The sequence below is a fragment of the Lindgomyces ingoldianus genome, assembly GCF_010093535.1.
Source record: "Lindgomyces ingoldianus strain ATCC 200398 unplaced genomic scaffold BDR25scaffold_16, whole genome shotgun sequence".
Lineage (NCBI taxonomy): Eukaryota > Fungi > Ascomycota > Dothideomycetes > Pleosporales > Lindgomycetaceae > Lindgomyces > Lindgomyces ingoldianus.
This window is the reverse complement of record NW_022985177.1, coordinates 27766-48010: the sequence shown is the minus strand read 5'-3', so window position 1 is coordinate 48010 and position 20245 is coordinate 27766. Positions and strand designations below refer to the sequence as shown.

The following is a 20245-nucleotide window of genomic DNA, read 5'->3' as shown; positions in this document are numbered from 1 at the left end:
GGCTTGCTAGCACTGATTAGTGTATTTACCGGATTGTCTCGAATCTTAGATCCTGACGATTCTGATATATGGGTAACAATACCTTTATTTACACACGAAGGCGAAATCGATGGAGGAAGAAAATATCGTTCGGGAATTGGATCCCATCAGGCAAAGATGAGACGTATGTATGTACTTCTCAGCCGACTCGGACCGGAACTCCAACGATTACAGTGACGGTGATGAGGAGGAGAAAAACGAATCTGATGATAACAACGGCGAGCGCAGCGGCTCAGATCATAGTGATTTCTATCACAACATAATAGAAATCCTCAACTACGAACAAGTGTTGGATCAACATCTTGTTCGTAGTATTGTGAAGTTCAGGGCTCACAACGGGCGTGCAACCGTCCGTATAAAGTGAGCCGTACCGATCACGTGTTCAGTACGAACGTACCTAATTTGTGAGCCGCACCGTACGTTTAATGAAGCTCCAGGTACGTTACGTAGTACAGATTGTATTACCCTTTTGGGTATTGTATAGCGATTCTAAGGGAGTAAGAGGGCTCTTGACTTCTGCAGTCTAGGCAAGAGACTGGGCAAAACAGACAGCAGAGGTACCTAATTAATTAGATGAGGCCTGTAAGTAAGCTGTTTCAACTTGAGTACAGCGTACTTCAATCGAATCGCACTACTCGTACAGATCACGTGAGCCGTAACAGTTACGATACGTACACCTGTCTCCCTGCCGTACGAAAGTACAAAAACCTCGCCGTACAGGCATCAAAATCGCCCAATCTTACAGTACTACGGCTCGATGGAAGCACTGGTGAAGTTCCAATTTTCCTGATACGAACTCATTCCCCATGGAGAGTCTGAGCATCGCTAGTATTCTGGCAGATTATACAGAGACGATAGTAAGCTCTCGCTCCAGTTGCAATCCTTTATGGTGACTGATCTGACTCAGAGAGCTAAATAACACGGCTTGTCATTGATAGATTAGGTGACTAGAGTTTGACAACGTGTAGATGGAGACCCTTCTGGTGATTGCAAGTCCTAGACTCTCATTGCATTTTCCCCTGCCTTCTTCTACTATAAAGATGTGCAGGAAATGTATGGTGATAGTCCAAGCAAAACTGCACGGAAAGAACTGCATGATTTGATAGCACCACTTCGGAACATTCTACCAACATTATCCGCAGCGCTGTTTATAATAATTCCCCTGATATTGACACATTGGACTGATTTTAGCCAATATATTGAACAGCTTATAGCAGGCCAGGATACATTACTACACGAGAAACAGCATGATCGGTTACTTTTCAATGGTGACATCTTTACGCGCTCCCGCTAATATTTCTGGGCTATTGCTAGCATTAGAGAATTCATCCCAATCATCGAGTACACGATTACCCAATATAACGATGTTCCGAAATGGGTCTCTCCAAACACAGATAAGTTGAGAAAGCATCGTGAACTTCGGACGAAGTTGGAGGTTGCTAGAGAGAGGCTCGAGAGACGAAGAACAAGAGCTACTGACCTTCGAGAAGGCGTAAGTCCCAAAAATTTATACTACGCCAACAACTTAGATTCTAACATCTCATGAAAGTTAATTCAGCGCTAGTACTGTCGTCGAGAGTCGTTTATCGACTCGACTTGCCCGAAACGTGAGGCTTCTCACATACGTGAGCATTTTCTAACTCCCCTTACGATTCTGCTCAGTAGGTCTCCGTGCTCTGTCTATCACCAAAGGATTCAGTAATGATCTATTCCAGGCTCTTTAGGTCATCTCAAACATTACAAATTCGTCAACTCGAACCTTGTTCATTGTTGCGGCCTTACTAGCTGGCTTTGTGACGCATTTCATCGCTTTGCGACGCCGTATTCCATGTTAAGGCTAGTGCGTAATAGAAAGATTTATAAAATTTAATGACTTAAGCTGTTGTTTCATTCATGGTGTAATTCTGCAGCGAGTTCGGCTTGGGGTCGGAGATTGTCATCCCAAACAATGGCAAGGTTTTCCTGTTCTCTGCTAACCATCCGATTTTCCGACCAGAGCTGGAATGTGAGGTCGGCGGATCCAGGTATTACTTTCAAGTCAAATTCAGCCATTGAATGCTTCTTCTTCGAGTTCCACCAGTGCTTGTTCTTCACCTTCATCTTTACCCCTAATAAAGACGACTCTACGATGCACAAAGTTGTAACTCCTTCATGGTACATACTACGCGGGAGTTGATCGGGGGGATACGCGGACATTACGACTTGGGCTTTCCACGGCCGACCGATTTGGGATCTTTGGATTTTTGCTCGGAATTCTTTGGCAACGCCTTCGGTTGGGACTTTGTCCCCCTATCCTTCGTCAATAGGAACACTTCATCAAAAACCCTAGATTTAGAACTACCTGTTTTATTATCCACTCGATTTGGGCCTTTGCCCACCTCTTCCCGTCTCTCGGATCTCGGACGACATATTCGCCAAGGTGGTTTTCTTCTTGGTAAATTTGGTCGCAAACTACTCCGTAGCTTAATCTCGAGGGGCGTTCTCGGATTGCTATCACCCCTTGTGTGACCATCTGCGTCCGCTCAGCTACCAAACCATGGGCTACTGCTAGTTGCCTGCTTCGTCAGAATCTTGGTGTCCAGATCGCGTGGGTGGACTCACGGTTGTTCCGCTAACAAGACCCGAATCGATGGAGCGGTATACTCAAAGTACGACATGATTCGTTTTCTGAGATAAGGAGATGCCCCAAGACCTCCAGAAAGAACTAGAAACGACTGGACCGTGTCAGCGGAAACTCAGGGCGAAGTGCTGAAGACAGACCTACAACTCGCTCTAGGGGCTGTTCTTGTTGCAGTTTCCGGAGTTGAGAGTCCATCAAATTGATTATTCCATGAACTTGCTCGTCAAACATGCTTTGCAGCTCGTCCCTACGTCACTTAGTTTTTATCACTGATATTGCGGTAGAAGAGGATACTTACCTCGTTATGATAATGTTTGAATTGACGATCCCGGCTTCTGGAAAGTAGGATCCTGGAGGAAGGCCTGGAACAGGAAGGGGTAAAGTTGGGATATCCGTTCCTTCTCCACCAAAGGAACACTTAAACCGCTCAAATCTCCCTCCTATCATCATTTGCACCGCTTCTTGCGGACTAAGTTGGAGATGTGTAGCGATCAATGATAACCGATTCATCAGGAGCTGTTGAGCTGCCATGTCTATCAAGGCCGATCCAAACCATCCACCTTCTACCGGGAGTAAAGGTGCTAACTTCGTTGCTTCTCCTGGATGTGAGGCTACCTTTAAAATACTAACATCGGATGTCCCACCGCCAGAATCGCACACCATTAGGACATCGTTAAATTGAAGGTACTGCCTGGCAACAGCAATTGCAGCTGCTTCCGCCTCATTCAATGTCACTCGAGTACGATGCGACGGCCCAGCAGTCCCGAACCCTGCCATCTTGATTAACACCTCGATATCCACTATCACTTTCGGGTTTTTCCAGGTTGTTGGTACACTGAAGTTCCATTCCACCTGTAACGAATTCCAATTCGGTATCCTGCTCATAAAATGATGCGCAATATGATCATGTATACACCTCAGATAATCGAGATACCAGCCTCGAGCCTGTTCTGTTGTTGGCGCATTTTCGTACGGATCCATATAATCCGGGTCGAGGTTCAGCTTGAACAATTCTTGGATTTCGAGCGAAGGGTCGTCTTGGGGGCAGTAGAAACCCCATGCTTGGAGCTCGCGGTTAGATTTAGTGTAGGCGAGTTTCGAGGGAACTTTGTTGGCGAGTTCGCTGATAATGGACGTCCATTGTTGGAAGGTCTTTGGGTCGGTCCAGCGGGGTGCTTCGGAGAATGCGACGCCTGATATTGGACTGTCAGCCCTTGGGTGTTTGGAGGTTTGTATGAGATGCTAACTCGCCTGTGCAGGTCATCCCAAAGTCCACCCCGATGACCATAAAGGGGCCATGGTTGTACGCCATGGTTTAATTCAACGCTCAACTACCCCATTCCAGTCAACTCCAAACTTCAATCTATTATCAACGACAACGAGGAATTCGCGGTCTCAAGGTTCACAATTGATAAAAAGTCTCACACGAGCCTCTGCCACGGTCATGCAATCCAAAGCTTCCCGCCTTGCAACGAGGCTGAGCCTGAGTCGTGCTTCCGGTCCAACTCAATGCCTTGACGTAATTATGTGGAAGACTACAGTGTTTTTTCATCAACGATTGACAAGTATCAGGCTCGCTTTTCGGTCGCACGGGCCATCGGGGCTTGTTGAAATGGGGACAAGGCGGACATGCAGAGAGGCATCCCCTCTGGGGGCGGATATCTCGGTTAGACTTACTCTGTCTTCATCACCTACCTCAGCAGCGTAAATTTCCGCGAGTGCCTTAACACTACATTGCGTCCAGGGGTTAAAGAGACATCTTCTCAAAAGTTGTAGATGAAGTCCGCAACGCGAAGCTTGCAGGCCAAGCATTCTCAACAAGCTCGAAACCACCCCTCAGCACTAATACTTGTCTCATGCCGTCCAATTCACCCTCATTCTTCACCCTTTGCGTTGCTTCACTCTCCTCCCCACTATCTCTTCGAGAACCTCAAATCAGGTCTCAGACTGCCGACATATTCAACACCATTTCCCATGTTCGCGTCAACCTCGACACCTCAAGACACCTCCTTTCGTCCCTCATCCGGTCAAACTCTGTGCAACCTCACCTCAGATCGTATTGTGACAGCGTGATACGGGACACCGAGTCCGCATTACGAGCGGTCCAGATCTTGGTGGAGCCACTGAGACTAGACGAGATGGAAAAAGGGAGGTTTAGTTGGGGAAGCAGAGCGCAATGGATTGCTCTCGACAAATCACGACTGGCAGAAAAAATGAATTTGCTTAGTATCAATCACCAAAGCTTAACATCCACCATCGGAGCACTTCAACATATTGCGTCGAAAGTGCCACATCAATACGTTCCAGGAGGTGGTGACTCCATGCTAGTACGACCAAGCTCTGGAATCCGTAGTCCGCCAATGCCAAATTATTACTCGCCGCATCCATCTTTTGGACCATCTGGATATCCACAAAGCTATTATGGACAGGGCCGCGGATCTCCGGAACCAACGCCGACATATGAGCCGAATCCGGTTATGAATTGGAAGCGGCAGACCAGGCAGCCTATATTCAAGTACCGGGACGAGTCGCTTTCGTCGAATGCTGGAGCTGCTTATGAACTTCCGAATTCGCCGGTCGACCTGAACAAAAAGTGGTCTTTATCTAGTCAGGACGATCGCGGAGTGTTAATGCAGCACTCCTTGGGAAACCAATACCTTTCTCCGCCCCAGCAGACAGCAGTATCACCAGCCGCATCTGCACTCGCAGTCCTAGAAGGTAACCATGATCTACAAAACACCCAAGACGTTAGGGACCAGAAAAACATAGACACAAATGTGGGGACGCAGGAAACTGGGGTGCGGGACGAACCACCAGTGCTGGATGAAGCATCAGAAGCAAATTCCATTCGAGATTCGGGTGGCGGACTCGTATCAGGGGAAACATGACTGGGAGAACAAGTAGGAAGTGGCCGAGGTTTGAGCGGTGCGGCATCTATGATATTAGGGATAAGATCAAAAGGGATTCAGACAACGGGAAATGTAAGATTTTGGCGTTGGGAAGTGACTGAATCTAGGATACCCTCAGATGCAAGCGCTATCATATTATCGTATTTATAACTACCCAGCCCGAGACATGCATACATATCGCAGTATCATCACGCACTAAGTCGGCACAACAACAGGCTCAAGCAACATCTGCGGCCGTCCAACAACCCCTTTCGCATCGGACTCCTTTGTCAAACCTGGCGCAACCACAACCCCTCTATGACCAACACCTTCCCAAAGGAATTGGTATATAAATGGCTGTCCATACAACCATATGTTCAAATCAAGTGCATTGCTGATGACCTGTACGAGATGTTCATCCTTCTCCTGATCACCGTATCGAGGATTCACCCAAGGGAAGAAAGTAAGCGAGAAATGTTCCGCAGCTTCTCGGATATCTGATTGACGAGATGGATTTGGAGGGGAGGCGGTGTGGAGGTGGGTGGCTAACCGTTTGTAGAGGATGTATGCTGCTGAGAGGTCTGCATATGGGTTAGTGGTTAGCGTTTTACTGAGAAGACTGGGGATGCATACCTGGAGTTCTCTTGAATTGCTCTCCTCCCTGTATACCAGCAACATCTCTTGGAAACAAAGCCGTATCGCTACCTCCAAAAGGTGATGTGATGCTCAGAACATACGCCATTAGTGCATGCTTGATGACAACAGTTGGTCTCGAAGAATCCTGCAACATCTCCGCCGTATTTTCTGTGCCCGTTCCAAATCTACTTAACCCGCTCTCCATACTCGGCGTAATAGACGCATGTACATCCCGGTAGAAGTTCTCAACGTGCAACTGGACCTGGTCAAACAATAACGAAGCCTTCTCCTTCACAGTCCGATCATCTGCGGCTTGCGGGAGCACACCAGCCGAAAAGTCAGAAGAATGAGACAAGTCTGTCAAATCGGTGTCGCGCTTTGATATTCCTACTGCTGCAGCTGCAGCACCGTGTGGTAGCGGGGCCTGAGACATCTCTTGAACATGGGAGTCCGGGCCTGCCTTAGCAAGAGAGACAAGCTCCGGATGCGCGTCATATCCTGAATGTTGTCGAGACCGATTTCGACGTTTGAACAATAAAAACGCTACCAGAAACGCTATTGCAGCACCGACAATGGCTGTTCCGATTGCAATACCAGCCACAGCACCCTTGGAAACGCCGTTGGATTTACGAGAGACCGTAGCAGCTGGTACTGAATTTCCGGCTCCGGTCTGTGAGGCCAGCACAGCAGAATCGGTGGCACTTGAGATCGTGAAGACAGCGGTGGTGCCTGGATTGATCGTTTCTATTCCAAACTGCGAAGTGACTGGGGCTTCCGGCCCAGGGTTGTCTCCGAAGGAAGGTGTAGGTGTGCCGCCAACCACATGCATCGAAGTAGTTGAGATTTCGAATGCATTATTTGATGTCGAAATGTCGATGGGTCCTTCAAGAACTTCGGTGCAAAACGGCCTTTGCCCCGGACTGGTAAAACATGTGCTCACCATTGCTGGTGATATAAAATATCAACAACGAAATGATAGACAATACAGGTTGAGAAGAGAAGGGAGATGGAATGTGACTCCTTTCGCAGGGCTGCAGCTGAAAACGTATCCCGAGTCAGATCGGGCTGAGCATTGAGGCTTGGTACTGACTCGCGTAAAACTTCCTCACGATTTTCGCCCCCAATGCTGACAGTTTATCAAAGACGCGTCCCGTGAGATCCGAATTACTTCGGACCCCGCTCCAACTCCTTACCGGAAAGGGTTGACATTTTGATTGGCGCGAGGCCTTCATAATGGTCTGTTATCAAAGGCTCAGCCTCGGTCTCAGGCGTCCCGCATAACGTGCAGGCCGTGCCATGAAAAGCATCATTTGAGTGGGTGAAAAGAAGGCAAAAATTAAGCTAATCTCCCGGCGCATCGGGAACGACAAACAGGGTGTGGACTAAAGAGCTCTAGCAAGGCCAACAGGTTGAAGAGGGAACAGGGCGGAGGATTTCCTGAGTGGAGAGCGGCGTCCTCACCTTCTTCGTGTATCTCATACTTCAAAACATCCGTCTTGTCGTACGTGCTGTGAGCTACTGACCCTGTTCGAAATGGTTGGAGTACTCTGTCTGTTGGCCCTCCTGCAATTCGCGTCGTTTGCAACGGCTACGCGCTTCGCAGGCCTCCTGGCACAGGAAACACCACTCGTTCCTGGATACTTTGCAAATGAAGCTCCCATCCCTCAACCAACATCTCCTCCACAAGCAGTTCGACAACTTGTACCTCGAGACCGTGCGACATGCGGCTATATGATGGCGAACGGAGCGGCCAATGTCTGTGGAGACTCACAATATTGTACAACTTCGGCTGCTGGTGACTTTGGAGTCTGGAACTGCTGCAATCCAGGCTCTTGTTTCTTGCAAGAGACCTGCAGTTACAGCGTTGAATGGTATGACCATAGCCTGCGAAGTCATGTCACAATGTAGTCTAATGATCTAATAGCAAGGGAGACTCGCCTTACTGCGTGACATCATATATGAGTCAAGATGGCACGACGTTCTCAAGGTTCATGTGCGGAACGACGTCCTCAATAGTTTTTATGGTTTACAGCTCCTCGGATCTGCCCCAGTATACTTCGAGTGTCCTGGCCGCCTCGCGATCATCGGTCCTTGCCTCAGCCTCGGCAGCTGCAGAGTCTTCGAAAGCTGCTGCAGAGGCTAGCTCATTATCTGCAAACCTGGCCTCGCAGTCGGGAATGTCAACCATCCAAGTTACCCATGTCGTGACCGCTTCTGACGGCCAAGTTTCGACTGAAGTCTTCATCTCAACCGCCGCTCTCGGCCAGCAAACTGGATCCCCAACGTCTTCTAGCGCAGCCAAGCCAACGAGCTCAGGCGGTGATGGTGGATTGAGTACTGGAGGTATTGCGGGTGCTGTCGTTGGTTCTGTTGTCGGTATCGCCATCATTGGAGCGCTCGCGTTCATCGCATATAGGATCAAAAAGAAACAAAGCGAGGACAAAGACGAGGTGCCCCAGATGACTGGAGTGCCAGTCGAGCACTACAAGCAGTATCCGACCTCTCAGGTTGGCTCTATTAGTACGCAGCAGTGGCCTGGGGCTCAACAAGCCCAATGGCAAGGATCTCAGGCACCAACTCAGTACACTGGATCGCAGAATGGGCACTCGACGAATGGGCACTGGCAGTAGGAACGGAAAGAATGCGCTTCATTCACTTTCAGTGCATGGAAATCTATGAGATTGGATCATGAAATTGGAATCATGAAATTAGAGCATGTGACATGAACATTGGAGCAACGAATCATGGCTAGTCTTATCGATAGTTACTAGCTGATTAACTATCAATTAGTCATTTAACTTAGGGCTTCTTTCTACTGTCTAGTTTTCCTCAACTGCTTTCTTCCCTACCTAAATGCAGCTCATCTCTGCGCAATCTTTCTTTGTATGATTTCAGAGAAGGCCACTGGTAGCACAACACAAAGCACTTTAGAAAATATTTCACCATATGCAATAAAGGTTCATTTTTCAAGTGGTTACTACGCTTTCCTCTCATCCTCTCATGCGCCCTTCCAAGCGCCAACAATGCACGACTTAACCAACGATGTATCCGTCCATGAATTTCCATTCTGGGTCGGGGTCTCGTTCAGCTCATAAGTTGTCGAGAATCCTCCTGCAGCCCAACCCACATATCCAAGGTAGACGTCTGAGTTTTGGCTATTCATTCACGTCAGCTTTCTACTTCTGTAAATGCGTTCCTCTGGTGTACCTACTTCAAGAACTGCAGCTGAGCACACAAATACTTTTGGCAACTGGCCGTATTTCCTCCTCCTGTCTCCGTCAACATCGCTTGCCTGTTGTTCGTCTTCAGCCACGTCGCAAGAGGTTTGAACGCAGTGTCGATGTTGTCTTTCACACATTCTGTGTGCGTTCCTGAGTTATCGCTGTCTAGGTACTTGTGGACGTCCATAATCAAGTTGTCCGTTGTTTTATCCGGGTTGGTAACTTTAGCCAACGCATCCGCAGAACCAGAAGACACAAATGTTTCCGCGCTGGTATAACCCTGTCCTGGGAGAAGAATCAAGTTGGTTGTCGCGCCGGCCCCGCGGATCGCAGTGACGACCTCTTGCACAGTGGCGGCCCAGATTGTCATGTCCTAATCTTTTGTCAGCCACCTCTCTATTCACACATACGAGGGAAGCGACTTAGAGGGAGAACATACCGGCATATCATGGGGCTCGTTCATGACTCCAAATGCGATCTTTGAATTCTTCCCATACTTTGTCGCCAACTGCTTCCACACGTCCGCTAACTGGGCATTCGTCGGACCTCCCTGGCCGACAATCTTCCCATTCCACCTCGCATAATTGTGCAAATCCAGGATACACAGCGCGGCGCCTGAATTCAAGCACCCTTGCACCAACTTATCATACTGGCCAGCGTTGTTCGCGTTCAGTGTTCCACCAAGCTGGCCGTTTACTAAGAATTGCCAGCCGACGGGGAGACGGAGGGTGTTAAGCGTGTCGTCTTTAACAAAGTGGTTCATCTGGCCAACAGCGTTGGCGCCCGTGACGATGTCGTACGGCTTCGACATTCCGGTTAGGGAGCATGTACCATCAGTCGTGCAGCCAAAGTCGAATCCGGCGATATTGACGCCAGCATATTTGACCTTTGTTGCCGTGGGAGCAGCCGCTACGATGGCTGTGCTGGCGAGCGCTGATATGATAGCAGCTTTCATGTTGAACCCAAGATGCTCAACCTAAATGGACCGGAATTGGGGTATTACAATGATCGGATGGCAGACAGTTACCAGCGTTGGAGGATCCAAGCACCATTTATACATCTACAAACCGACCGACTGATATTAGAAACATGCAGGATTCAGGCCCGGACCACCGCTATCAAATAAACAAATCCTTCTCAATCCACCGCCGGTTACACATCATTGGTACCCACACTCTGCTGGAAACAAATCCAATCGAATCCATGGGTTTAGAGCCTCAAAGGTCGCCTTCCCTTTTCGCGGCCAGCATGACCATACCCTCCACAATTCATCAAATCAGAGACTCCACAATCGCGTCAGCATAGAACCCGATATTAACGGAGCAAGGTACGGTTGCGCAAGTAAAGTACAGGTTAGGATTTCATTGGGCCAAGGGACACCGTGAAGATGGTCATGGCTGAAAAGCTTGATGAGGCTTGAGCAAGCTTGCTGAGGCTTGGTTTAGATTGATGAATTGTGTACCTGGTTTTGAAACGGTAAGTAGGGATCGTCGAGGTGCGGTTGCATCCCTGGAATCACCTGTTTATTCATGACGGGACAATTCTTGCAACATTGAGGATCAGATCAGCACTCTCACATTGAGCTGGCCTGAAACAAACCTCGGTCCCCAGACACACTAAAATTTAAGCTGCAAAGGTACGTTCAAACTGGCAAAGTACATCGATCATCATTCATGCATGCAAGCCTCTTACTCTTTTCAAAGCTCTTCCTGTCTATGCGAGTGAAGTGCTGTTCAAGGATTCCCCGCACTGTTTCATCATCGAATAAATGAAGCTGCACCCCTGTATCCGGACCGAAACTCCTAAATGCATCTCCGTTGCATATTACCCGAACAAGGACGGCAATCGCGCAACGCGCAATCCGGATGGTTTGATCTGTGGAAGCCTTCGAGAAGCCTGTGGGCTTCTTGATCCGGGGTTTTGGGCAGACATTTGGACCAAAAATTTCTTTTCATACCCTGGGTGAGGAGGTCAGTGGCTGTTGGCACACCAGACTGAGAACCATTCGTGTTTTAACACGTCAAATGAACCTCTGCGAGGTTCCTTTTCCACCATACACCGCTCTTCTTTGCAAAAGTCTCTTCCGTAGACAAGATAGATGTTACATCGAGCCCCAAGTGCGGCTGAACCTTTCGAACAATACTTCTAAGTTAGCTAGTCGTGGGCAGCATTTCGAAGGTGTTGAGGTTTCCTTCAAAAAGCTGACTCTTCAGAGAACCATCCAATACTGCGGACAGTGGACACTTCACAAAAACTGATTCATCACATGATTCAAATTGCGAGCCAGTTCGTTGCAACAGAAGTTATAAATATGGGGGCGAATATGAAAAGCAGGAAGCGTAAGTGAAAGCAGGGGGAGAACGTGAAAGCAGGGGAGTGGACGTGAGGGCGGAAGGGAGTAGGGAGGTAGGCACTGAAGCTGGGGTGACAAGACTTTTGTAAATGTGAAGGCAGAGAGGCGAACGAAAAGGAAGAGGGGTGAATGTAGAAGTAGGAAGTGTACGCGAAAGTAATGAGGCAGACATGAAAGTAGGATAGTCTACCTGAAAGTAGGAGGCTGTAAGTAGAAGGAAAAGAGTCGAGGTAAAAATTAATGTACATGCGTGAAAGTAGATATGCAGATGTGAAATCGAAATCCATCGAAATCCATCTCAACGTACGAAAATTCACCCTCAAGATCAGTACATGTTAGAGTATGTGTGCGGCATTGTGTAAAAGCACTCACAAGTACGTAGCCAAGTTAATGAGTCGAATAAAAGGACCGAGTTAAGTAACTAGACAGCGTGTTATTGTTCAGATGCCTACCCACAACTGTGAAAACGGCCTGGTGGATGTAATTTTTCTTAACCAGGAAAAACATACCACCAAACGTACGAAGATATCCATTCCTATGCTATACACTACATCGCTCCTTTGCAGTCTGTATCAGATCTACACAGAATACAATAGCTCGTATACACCACCCAGACATACATGTCCACCTAAAACCCGTTCCCTCTATCTCTCTTCACTCGTCCTCTGCTTGTCTCAGGCGAGGTAGTCCTCCCTTTCCACTCCAATGCAAAACTGGAGAGCCAGTATGCCATCCATGGTACCTTAACGCCATGCAAAAGCTAAACGAATATTTCCAAAATGCCGATCTATCCCCGGTCGGTGATAAAATGATGTAGCTCCAAGAAAAACGCCATGTCTTTCCCCGCGCAATGATCGTAAAGGGTATTTTTCATCAATACCAAGGAGTGTTTTCCCCAGTTCCATAGGCCAATGCAAGTGATATTCGGTGCGAAAATAAACACTCAAAAAAACAAAACAAAATACAACAGAACAGATATTTCTAGGGGTTCGATGCGGAACTATGCATACCGCACGCTTGAAATTCGCTGGAACATTGGCGGTGGAGGACGAACTGGATTTCCCTGCCACCTAGGTGGACCGTTCTCAGTCATCAATGGACCGCCACTGCCATTCGGGCTTTGCGGGCCACCATTTCTCCTGCCGCCGCTTCTTGAACGGCGGTAGCCGCCACTGGGAGGGAATTGCGGAGGCATGGTACGATATGGCATGCTTTGGGCATAGATCTTTCTCGTCTTTCTGCGTCTGAAGCACCGCCAACAGCACCCGAGGATGGAGAGGAGAAGGAGGCCGCCGATAGCGGATGCGATACCGATGACGAGGGGTTTGTGATCATCGATCCAGGACTTGACTTCTACGCCTATTGAAGCGCCTGAACATCGCCCCTAGAGTAGGATTAAAATCAGATCTAGAACGTGTGTACGATTAGAATCTTACATTTTGACATTTGCCACCCCCAGTGCAGGGAGTACCATCCAAAAAGTTCTGCTGCAGACCGTAGCACACTCCCCGTCCGAATTCCGGACTTGCGCAGCTGAGCATACAGTTGCTATTGTCGCAAGCATATGTGTCATTGCCCTGTGTGTAACTTCCCATAACAGTCTTGCACTGCTGGTCTCGTGACGTGCATTGTCCGCTCGCACACTTTAGACCGTTTCCGCAGTCACTACCATCGGGATTTGTTTTATCCGTAGGACAATAAGGTGAGGTGCCTGTACACTTCTCTTCGGGGTCGCATTTACTGGAACTAGAACGACAGACAGTGCTCGCGGACGCAAGCTGGCAGTTTTTGCAGCAGTCTTCGTTCGAGTCATCGCAGACGGCGCCGGATTTGAATTTGCATGTCTTAGCATCACAGCAAGCGTTGCTACCGCAACCCTCTGTGCCACCACAATCACAGTCTTCGCCCTCTTCGACGATTCCGTTGCCGCACTGTTGACCAGAGATGGTGGTGACGCCCTTGTTGTTGGTAAGGCAGGTAGTCTTGACACTATTGCGTCCCATGGCAGAGCAGATGTTACCAATGGAACAAGCGGAGAATCGGGTAATGCCCTGTGCCGTGGAAGGGTTCATAATGAATTGTTCCCCAGCATCGCAGGTGGTGGAGCTGAGAGGGCAGCATTGCTGGGAATTTACGGTATTCTGGTCTCGGCATGTGTTCGCAGTGCAGTCGTGGACCGCACCGAAAGTGTGGCCGGTTTCGTGGCTGAAGATGTATAAGTAGGCGAAACAGTACCTCTCGGAGAGAACTTACGCAATGACCTGCCATTCCGTCGACGTCCGCACTACCACATTAGCTCCAGCTACGGTTTCTGCGTTACCGTCTGACGAATTAGAGCCTTGAGATCCGGTCGTGCAGACCTGTCCGAGCCACGCCAAGCCCACCGCAGAACCGGTATTACAAGTACTCAGAAGGGTCCAGTGCGAATTGGAATCCTTTTGCTGGCCTCTCCACGCCGAGAAAAGGTTCAACCGCGCCTGGATTTCGACATTACTATTGCATGCCTGGTTCCACGGCGTCGCTGCGTTCGGGGAAGTAGGACAATCCTTTTCCGTCACGACCAGGTTGGCGAGACCAAGCGAGATGTTGAAAGTGCTCTCGAAAAGACTTGATGCTGTGTTCATTTGATTGATAACATTCTGGCGCGTCGACTCGGACGAATTGAACTGGGCAGTGTATGTGCAGTCGGTGGCGACGCCGACGAGGGCGACCTTGCGAGTCCCAGGACAGCCGACGGTGCTGCCAATCGACGAGACAAGGTTGACTCCTGCGCCATTGCCTCCTCCGGGAGAGTTGTCCAGCTGTCGCTTGCCCATCAGCGATGAAATCGGGGCGGTCCAGAAGCCATCCTCTCGCCGCAGCATGCTTGCATAGATGGGGTGTTCGGGCATCATATTAAACTCCAGCGAGTCGCTCTGACAGCTTAAATGCTCCCCCCTCTTCTTCAACTCCGAGTGCTCCTGCTCATTAGAGATATCGGAGTCCCTGAACACCACCATGAACTCGTCGTCCCGCAAATCGATGTTCGGGTCCAAATCATGGCGTGTCTGTTTATAATTCGAAGAAAGCTGTACGTGGTGATGGTCGTGGTCCACAGTGAAGGCGCCCTCAAACAGTGGGTCCACGCCGTCCCTGCGGATGGTGATGCGGGCCCACCCCACATTGTCCCAGCGGTCCCCTCTCTTCAACCACGTTTTCCCCTTGAACACCTTGTGCTCTAGCCGGTTCAGCGGCTCCTCCTTGGTGATGCGGCCATCCGCCCCAAGATACTGCACCTTGGCTCCGTCGACGAAAATGTCGTGGTTCGGCTCTAGGCTTAGCCTTATGCGGGTGCTGGAGAAGTCGAAGACTACATCGAATGTCGACAGTGCCGTCACGCGGTGGTTCTGGGTGAGGATGGATGGGTTCTTCGCGAGTCCTAGGGTCTTGAGCGGGTTTCGCGCGGTCGAAGATGCGCTGATAAGTGCGACGGAAGCAATCGCAGCGACGGCAGTGAAGGCCCGCGAGATTAACATAACGGAGGCAAACTCCCCGTCGAGGAGAAGGTTCGCAGGGCAGCAGGAAAGCGAGAGGAGTTACCGGCGGGGCAGCGCAGCGAGTGACATAGATGTGTATTATTGTGCAGGCCGGTATGGAAGTAGCGCTGGTGTAATCAAGAAGAGCGGAGGTTGATGAGAGGCCAAAGTCCCGTCGTAATCGCTGCAGGCTCAGCCCCCCCCCAGCGAAGGCCCTTGGCGCAGGCTGGCGGAGAAACGGCGCACTGGGCAACATTATCCACTCTGTAACGCCAATGAGACGCCTCCCTCTGAGCTCACTCGTCACTTTCGCTGTTCTTCGCGAGCACAAGCGTCAAACGCACATTTAGTCCATTGGCATTGTGGCATCTGGGCCTGTTGAAGCGTCTGTGTGACACCTTCGACACCTGCACGCCTGGGTCGGCTTGGTACAAACAAAGAACCTTCATTCAGGATATAGTTAATTACTAAAAACAGCCGCAGCGTAGAAAAAGGGTCCCGTGTCTTCAGCACCAGTCTTGTCTCATCCAGTCAAAACACTTGCCGAAGCCAGCGTGCGCCCGACTCCTCTCAGCTCACGGATACAAAGATGCCTTACAGCCGCCTGAAGTCCAAGAATTTGTTTCCATCATTGCTTCGCTGGGTACCTCAATATTTGCCCGCATTCCAAACCTACCCTCCACCCATCTTACATGGTGAGTCCCACGCCACGTCTACTTCTTCTTGGCAGTGTGCACCACATCAATTATCTTGTCGACAACCGAAGGATCCGAGAGCTGCCGCAAATGTTAGCCTCCGCTCTTGGCAAGACGCGTCACCAACACCACCACGAGCAGCGCTGAAGAAAAAATCCAAGGCTTGCTTACTGTTGTGACATCGCCCAGCTGGTCCTCCTCACCTGCCAAGATCTTTCGCAGGATACGACGCATGATCTTTCCTGATCGCGTCTTGGGCAGATCTGGAACTACATAAATCGCCTTCGGTGCTGCGAAGGGGCCAATCGACTTTCGGACTTGGAGGATCAAATCCTTCTTTGTCTGATCACTGGTCCCATTTCCGTCTTTCAACGACACGAAGGCGTTCACGGCCTGGCCGGTCAGTTCGTCGTGCACACCCACGACCGCAGCTTCGGCGACGGAATCTATGCAATTATCAGTCATCTTATCCAAGCGTCCGCATTGGGGTTGACATACGATGCTCAATGAGCGCGGCTTCGATTTCTGCGGTTGACAGCCTGTGCCCAGAAACGTTGACAACATCATCCACACGACCCCGGATCCAGTAGTAACCCTCGTGGTCACGCCCAGCACCGTCTCCAGTGAACTGTAGACGTCAGCATATGTCTTAACTCCATGGTCTCTGGGTTACTCACGTAATATCCCTTGTACACGTTCAGGTATGTGTCCATATACCTCTTGTGTGCTCCCCAGACTGTTCGGGCCATGCTTGGCCATGGCTGCTTGAATGCTAGCACGCCCTCGACATCGTTTCCGTGAATTTCGTCGCCTGATACGGGGTCAATGATGGCAGGCTCGATGCCGAAGAAGGGAAGGGAGGCAGATCCCGGCTTCGTTGGCGTAACACCGCCGAGTGGCGTGATAACGTGGGAACCAGTCTCGGTTTGCCAGTATGTCTGCAATCATCAGCATCCCCTTTCGTTCTCATAGGAACTCCGACTTTACTCACGTCAACAACATGTGCTTCCTCCTTTCCTACAATCTCAAAGTACCACTTCCAGACCTCAGCAGCAATCGGCTCACCCACAGATCCTAGAATCCTGAGATTCTTCATCTCGTGCTTAACATGCTGGTCACCAGCGCGCTTCAGTAACCGCAGAGCAGTGGGCGCGACATAGAATTGGCTGACGTTATACTTGTCAACGATATCCCAGTAGCGCGAGAAGTTGGGGTACGCAGGAGTTCCCTCGAAGACAACAGTGGCAACACCAAGCAGCAGCGGGGCGTATACGACATAGGTGTGACCAGTAATCCAACCCACATCACCACCACAGAAGAAGATGTCCTTGTCATGGATATCAAAGACGTATTTTCCAGTCGCTGCGGCTCCAATCAGGTAGCCACCGGTCGTGTGCATGACACCCTTGGGCTTACCGGTTGAACCAGATGTGTAGAGCAAGAAGAGCGGGTCCTCGGAGTTCATGGATTCGGGGGCAATGTAGGCAGGGTACTTGTCGACCTCTTCATGCCACCACAGGTCTCGTCCCTTGGTCCAGGGAACATCCGCGCCAGTGCGCTTATACACCAGACAGTGGGTAACATCAGGGCACTGCTTCAGAGCTTCGTCGACAATCTTCTTCGTACCAATGACCTTTCCGCCGCGCTTACCTTCATCCGTAGTAATGACGACCTTGGATTCGGCATCAATAATGCGGTCACGGAGGGAGTCGGAGGAGAAACCGGCGAAGACGACTGAGTGAACAGCGCCGATACGCGCACAGGCCATTAGCGAAATAACTGCTTCTGGAATCATGGGTAGATAGATAGCAACAGTATCACCCTTCTTGACACCCATCTCCTTGAGCGTGTAGGCCAGCTTTGAGACCTCGCGGAGGAGCTCTGCATAGCTGATGGTGCGGCCATCGCCGGCCTCATCAGCCTCGTAGATAATAGCCGGCTTATCAGGGTTTTTGAAAGCATGGCGGTCAATGCAATTGTAACTGGCATTTAGTCTGCCTTCAACAAACCAGGCATTGTCGCCACCCTCGAAGCTGCCAGCATGCACGGTCTGGAAATCGCGTTCCCACGTGAGCATTTCACGGGCCAGACGACCCCAGAACTTGTTGGGTTCCTGGATAGACTCTTTGTACAATTGCTGGTAGTGTTCGAGGCCATCAAGATGCGGTTTTGTGTGTGGATGCTTCCTGTGAGGTCATTTGTTAGCGCCCTTTTCATTTCTTTCGGACTCTGGGGGTGGCTGATTGCGATACGGGCTTCCCAGGGACGTTGGGCGTCGCGGGGTTTACCCCGCTCTGCCGCGCTTTCGCTCAGAGCTTGGGACAATGGCAGCTGTCATGATTGCTGGCTATGATGCAACGAAAAGTCGCAACTTACTCATAGAAAGCCTTGGGGACGTGGAAAGTGTCGACCTCGTGGGCCTCTGCCACCACGGGGTTTGCAGGTTTGACGGCGCCTTCAGACATGTCTGTGTTCGTGGATGTATTCAGCCAAGAGGGGCACGGTCAGAGCTGCGGGGAGAGGGTTGCCAGAGCAGAGCTGTAGGAATGCAGGATTGCGGCGCTCTTTTGCTGTGTAGACGGAGCAGAGGATGGGTCCTGTGAAGATATATGTCTCAATTCCGGGTAAAGGGCTCGGAGGATGAGATTGATTGCACAGGTATTGAAGCTGCTCGCGTCTCGGAGAACAGCTGCCTGGCGAGGGAGGCAGTCTCGGGGCGAGGCTATGGAAGAGGTACAGTAACGCAACGACGCAACAAGTGAGGGAGACAACAGTGGGATTATTGGTACGGGTAGGGTAAAGCAATAATGGGGCGTCTGGCTGCTCTTATGATGTCTTCAAGGGTAGCTTCCCGCGCGCCGAAATTTGAGAAAAGCCGCTCGCCGTACCGGTTCGTCCACGCCTCGTGCCCGTCCAGGCGCATGTGTCGCTGCTGCGGGGAGAAGGGAAAATGACGAACGGCTGTGCTGCGAAGTTCTTTGTCTGGGCCCACGCAGTGGTCCGCTTTCCACGCACCTCATCGCCGGGGGGCCACTTACGCTGCTCTTGGCGGGGCCCTGTGATGAAGAAAGTCCCATTAGTCCGGGGCCACAGACCCGTACCGCGGCCATTGTTAAAGGAAAGCCGGTGGCTGCTGATCTGTCCACTGATGCTGTCTACCCTCTAAAAGCATGTCTTGAATCTTTGTTGATCGGGCAGCTGCGTGGTGAAGTATGATGTTGAAGGCTTGAAGCTGCTGAAACTGGGCGCCGGATCTGGAAATGAGGGATACTGCAGCCGGGCGGGTTCTGGTCAGCGGAACTCTGTGCTCTGTCTGTGTCTGGATGAACGAGGTTACAGAGCAACAGGCGGCTAGAGCCATTCGGGATCCGTAGTTCTCAAGTTGTGTAGCTCAATGCAAGTACCTGCATGCCCGTTCCAGCAATCAGCAAGCCACACAGTGCAGCGCTCGCAACCCGAAACTGCAAGTCCAGCAGTGCATGACTACACGACTGCAGCGTGGCCTTATCATCAGTCCATATAAAACCTTCCAAGGTTCGTCAAGGAAAAGCATCACGATCTTCATTGCCATTTCTCCAGGCTGCGATCCGGTACCCCATAGTCATTCACTTAGACTGCCTACCCTGAATAGGCCAAGACTCCGCCTCGGCCTCAACCACGCGAGACTTGCAAGCATCTGGCCTGATCAAAACCGCACGCAGTCTCGGACTTGGGGAAGCACCATGGCCCGAGGCGCTGGCTCTTGATAGCCGATGGTTGCCCTTGCATTGGCATTGGTGAACTGCTTCCGAGGAGCGATTTATTCTCGTCGTTGAAGAAGAAAGTCGTCGTGTTGAGGAACACGGGTAACCCTTTGCCTGCATACTTGAGCAAGAGGGATTTATCTGTGTTTGATATTTGATATCATCGAGGCTAGTGCCGTGGAGAGCGGCTCCGCGCTAAGTATACCTCCTAGGTATTCCCGACTTTCGCCCTCATCGAACTTTGATATTCGATACACCCAATTCATAATACACATTCACCCAACATTCCTTTCGACAATGCCCAGCCCTAAACCTGCACCTTGCACCCTTCCAACGCTTGTCTTCCCCGCTCCCCGCATCCGTATATCATGTCGCCATGATGGCCACACGCTCACCCACCCCACACTTTTGCCAATACTTCCCTTTCGACATAGCCCTTTCGCCGTGCTGATTCGCCGCAAGCGACTGGGCATCCGCGCTTGGCAAACCAGCGCCCAGATTCCCCAACTTAAACATCAGCCAATACCTATGTCCG

General features: G+C 50.4%; 9 protein-coding genes across 9 annotated transcripts; 4 read left to right on the top strand and 5 right to left on the bottom strand.

Annotated features, from left to right (window-relative positions):
- Nucleotides 1-68: 68 nt before the first annotated feature.
- On the top strand, nt 69-1763 carry BDR25DRAFT_355049 (uncharacterized protein; the record flags this gene model as incomplete). The annotated part of the gene is made up of 9 exons (XM_033695398.1): nt 69-163; nt 214-392; nt 426-517; nt 567-596; nt 646-852; nt 1040-1307; nt 1362-1531; nt 1604-1664; nt 1702-1763. 9 exons carry the CDS (start codon nt 69-71, stop codon nt 1761-1763), a joined length of 1164 nt encoding a protein of 387 aa, XP_033547403.1.
- On the bottom strand, nt 1611-4179 carry BDR25DRAFT_261580 (uncharacterized protein). The gene is made up of 6 exons (XM_033686709.1): nt 3911-4179; nt 2958-3852; nt 2804-2906; nt 2641-2753; nt 2381-2594; nt 1611-2328 (listed from the first exon to the last, which is right to left on the bottom strand). Exons 1-6 carry the CDS (start codon nt 3969-3971, stop codon nt 1927-1929), a joined length of 1788 nt encoding a protein of 595 aa, XP_033547402.1. The 5' UTR covers nt 3972-4179; the 3' UTR covers nt 1611-1926.
- Nucleotides 4180-4347: 168 nt separating this feature from the next.
- On the top strand, nt 4348-5645 carry BDR25DRAFT_30851 (uncharacterized protein). Its single transcript, XM_033691014.1, has one exon. The coding sequence runs from the start codon at nt 4516-4518 to the stop codon at nt 5545-5547; it is 1032 nt and encodes a 343-aa protein (XP_033547401.1). The 5' UTR covers nt 4348-4515; the 3' UTR covers nt 5548-5645.
- Nucleotides 5646-5680: 35 nt separating this feature from the next.
- Nucleotides 5681-7238, bottom strand: BDR25DRAFT_342887 (uncharacterized protein). The gene is made up of 2 exons (XM_033693777.1): nt 6181-7238; nt 5681-6128 (listed from the first exon to the last, which is right to left on the bottom strand). The coding sequence occupies exons 1-2, from the start codon at nt 7124-7126 to the stop codon at nt 5764-5766; spliced, it is 1311 nt and encodes a 436-aa protein (XP_033547400.1). The 5' UTR covers nt 7127-7238; the 3' UTR covers nt 5681-5763.
- Nucleotides 7239-7635: 397 nt separating this feature from the next.
- On the top strand, nt 7636-9119 carry BDR25DRAFT_342886 (uncharacterized protein). Its single transcript, XM_033693776.1, has 2 exons — nt 7636-8054; nt 8108-9119. Exons 1-2 carry the CDS (start codon nt 7717-7719, stop codon nt 8811-8813), a joined length of 1044 nt encoding a protein of 347 aa, XP_033547399.1. The 5' UTR covers nt 7636-7716; the 3' UTR covers nt 8814-9119.
- BDR25DRAFT_368951 (glycoside hydrolase) lies at nt 8942-10359 on the bottom strand (the record flags this gene model as incomplete). The annotated part of the gene is made up of 3 exons (XM_033697080.1): nt 8942-9338; nt 9395-9777; nt 9844-10359. 3 exons carry the CDS (start codon nt 10357-10359, stop codon nt 9182-9184), a joined length of 1056 nt encoding a protein of 351 aa, XP_033547398.1. The 3' UTR covers nt 8942-9181.
- A 2398-nt stretch (nt 10360-12757) lies between these two features.
- BDR25DRAFT_314284 (uncharacterized protein) lies at nt 12758-15272 on the bottom strand (the record flags this gene model as incomplete). The annotated part of the gene is made up of 3 exons (XM_033691441.1): nt 12758-13141; nt 13194-13962; nt 14011-15272. 3 exons carry the CDS (start codon nt 15270-15272, stop codon nt 12758-12760), a joined length of 2415 nt encoding a protein of 804 aa, XP_033547397.1.
- Nucleotides 15273-15749: 477 nt separating this feature from the next.
- Nucleotides 15750-18899, bottom strand: BDR25DRAFT_261576 (acetate--CoA ligase). Its single transcript, XM_033686708.1, has 6 exons — nt 18344-18899; nt 16959-18153; nt 16645-16905; nt 16466-16595; nt 16139-16413; nt 15750-16048 (listed from the first exon to the last, which is right to left on the bottom strand). The coding sequence occupies exons 1-6, from the start codon at nt 18430-18432 to the stop codon at nt 15986-15988; spliced, it is 2013 nt and encodes a 670-aa protein (XP_033547396.1). The 5' UTR covers nt 18433-18899; the 3' UTR covers nt 15750-15985.
- An 18-nt stretch (nt 18900-18917) lies between these two features.
- Nucleotides 18918-19868, top strand: BDR25DRAFT_355040 (uncharacterized protein; the record flags this gene model as incomplete). The annotated part of the gene is made up of 5 exons (XM_033695397.1): nt 18918-19025; nt 19061-19120; nt 19179-19271; nt 19342-19667; nt 19700-19868. The coding sequence occupies 5 exons, from the start codon at nt 18918-18920 to the stop codon at nt 19866-19868; spliced, it is 756 nt and encodes a 251-aa protein (XP_033547395.1).
- Between the last annotated feature and the right edge of the window lie 377 nt (nt 19869-20245).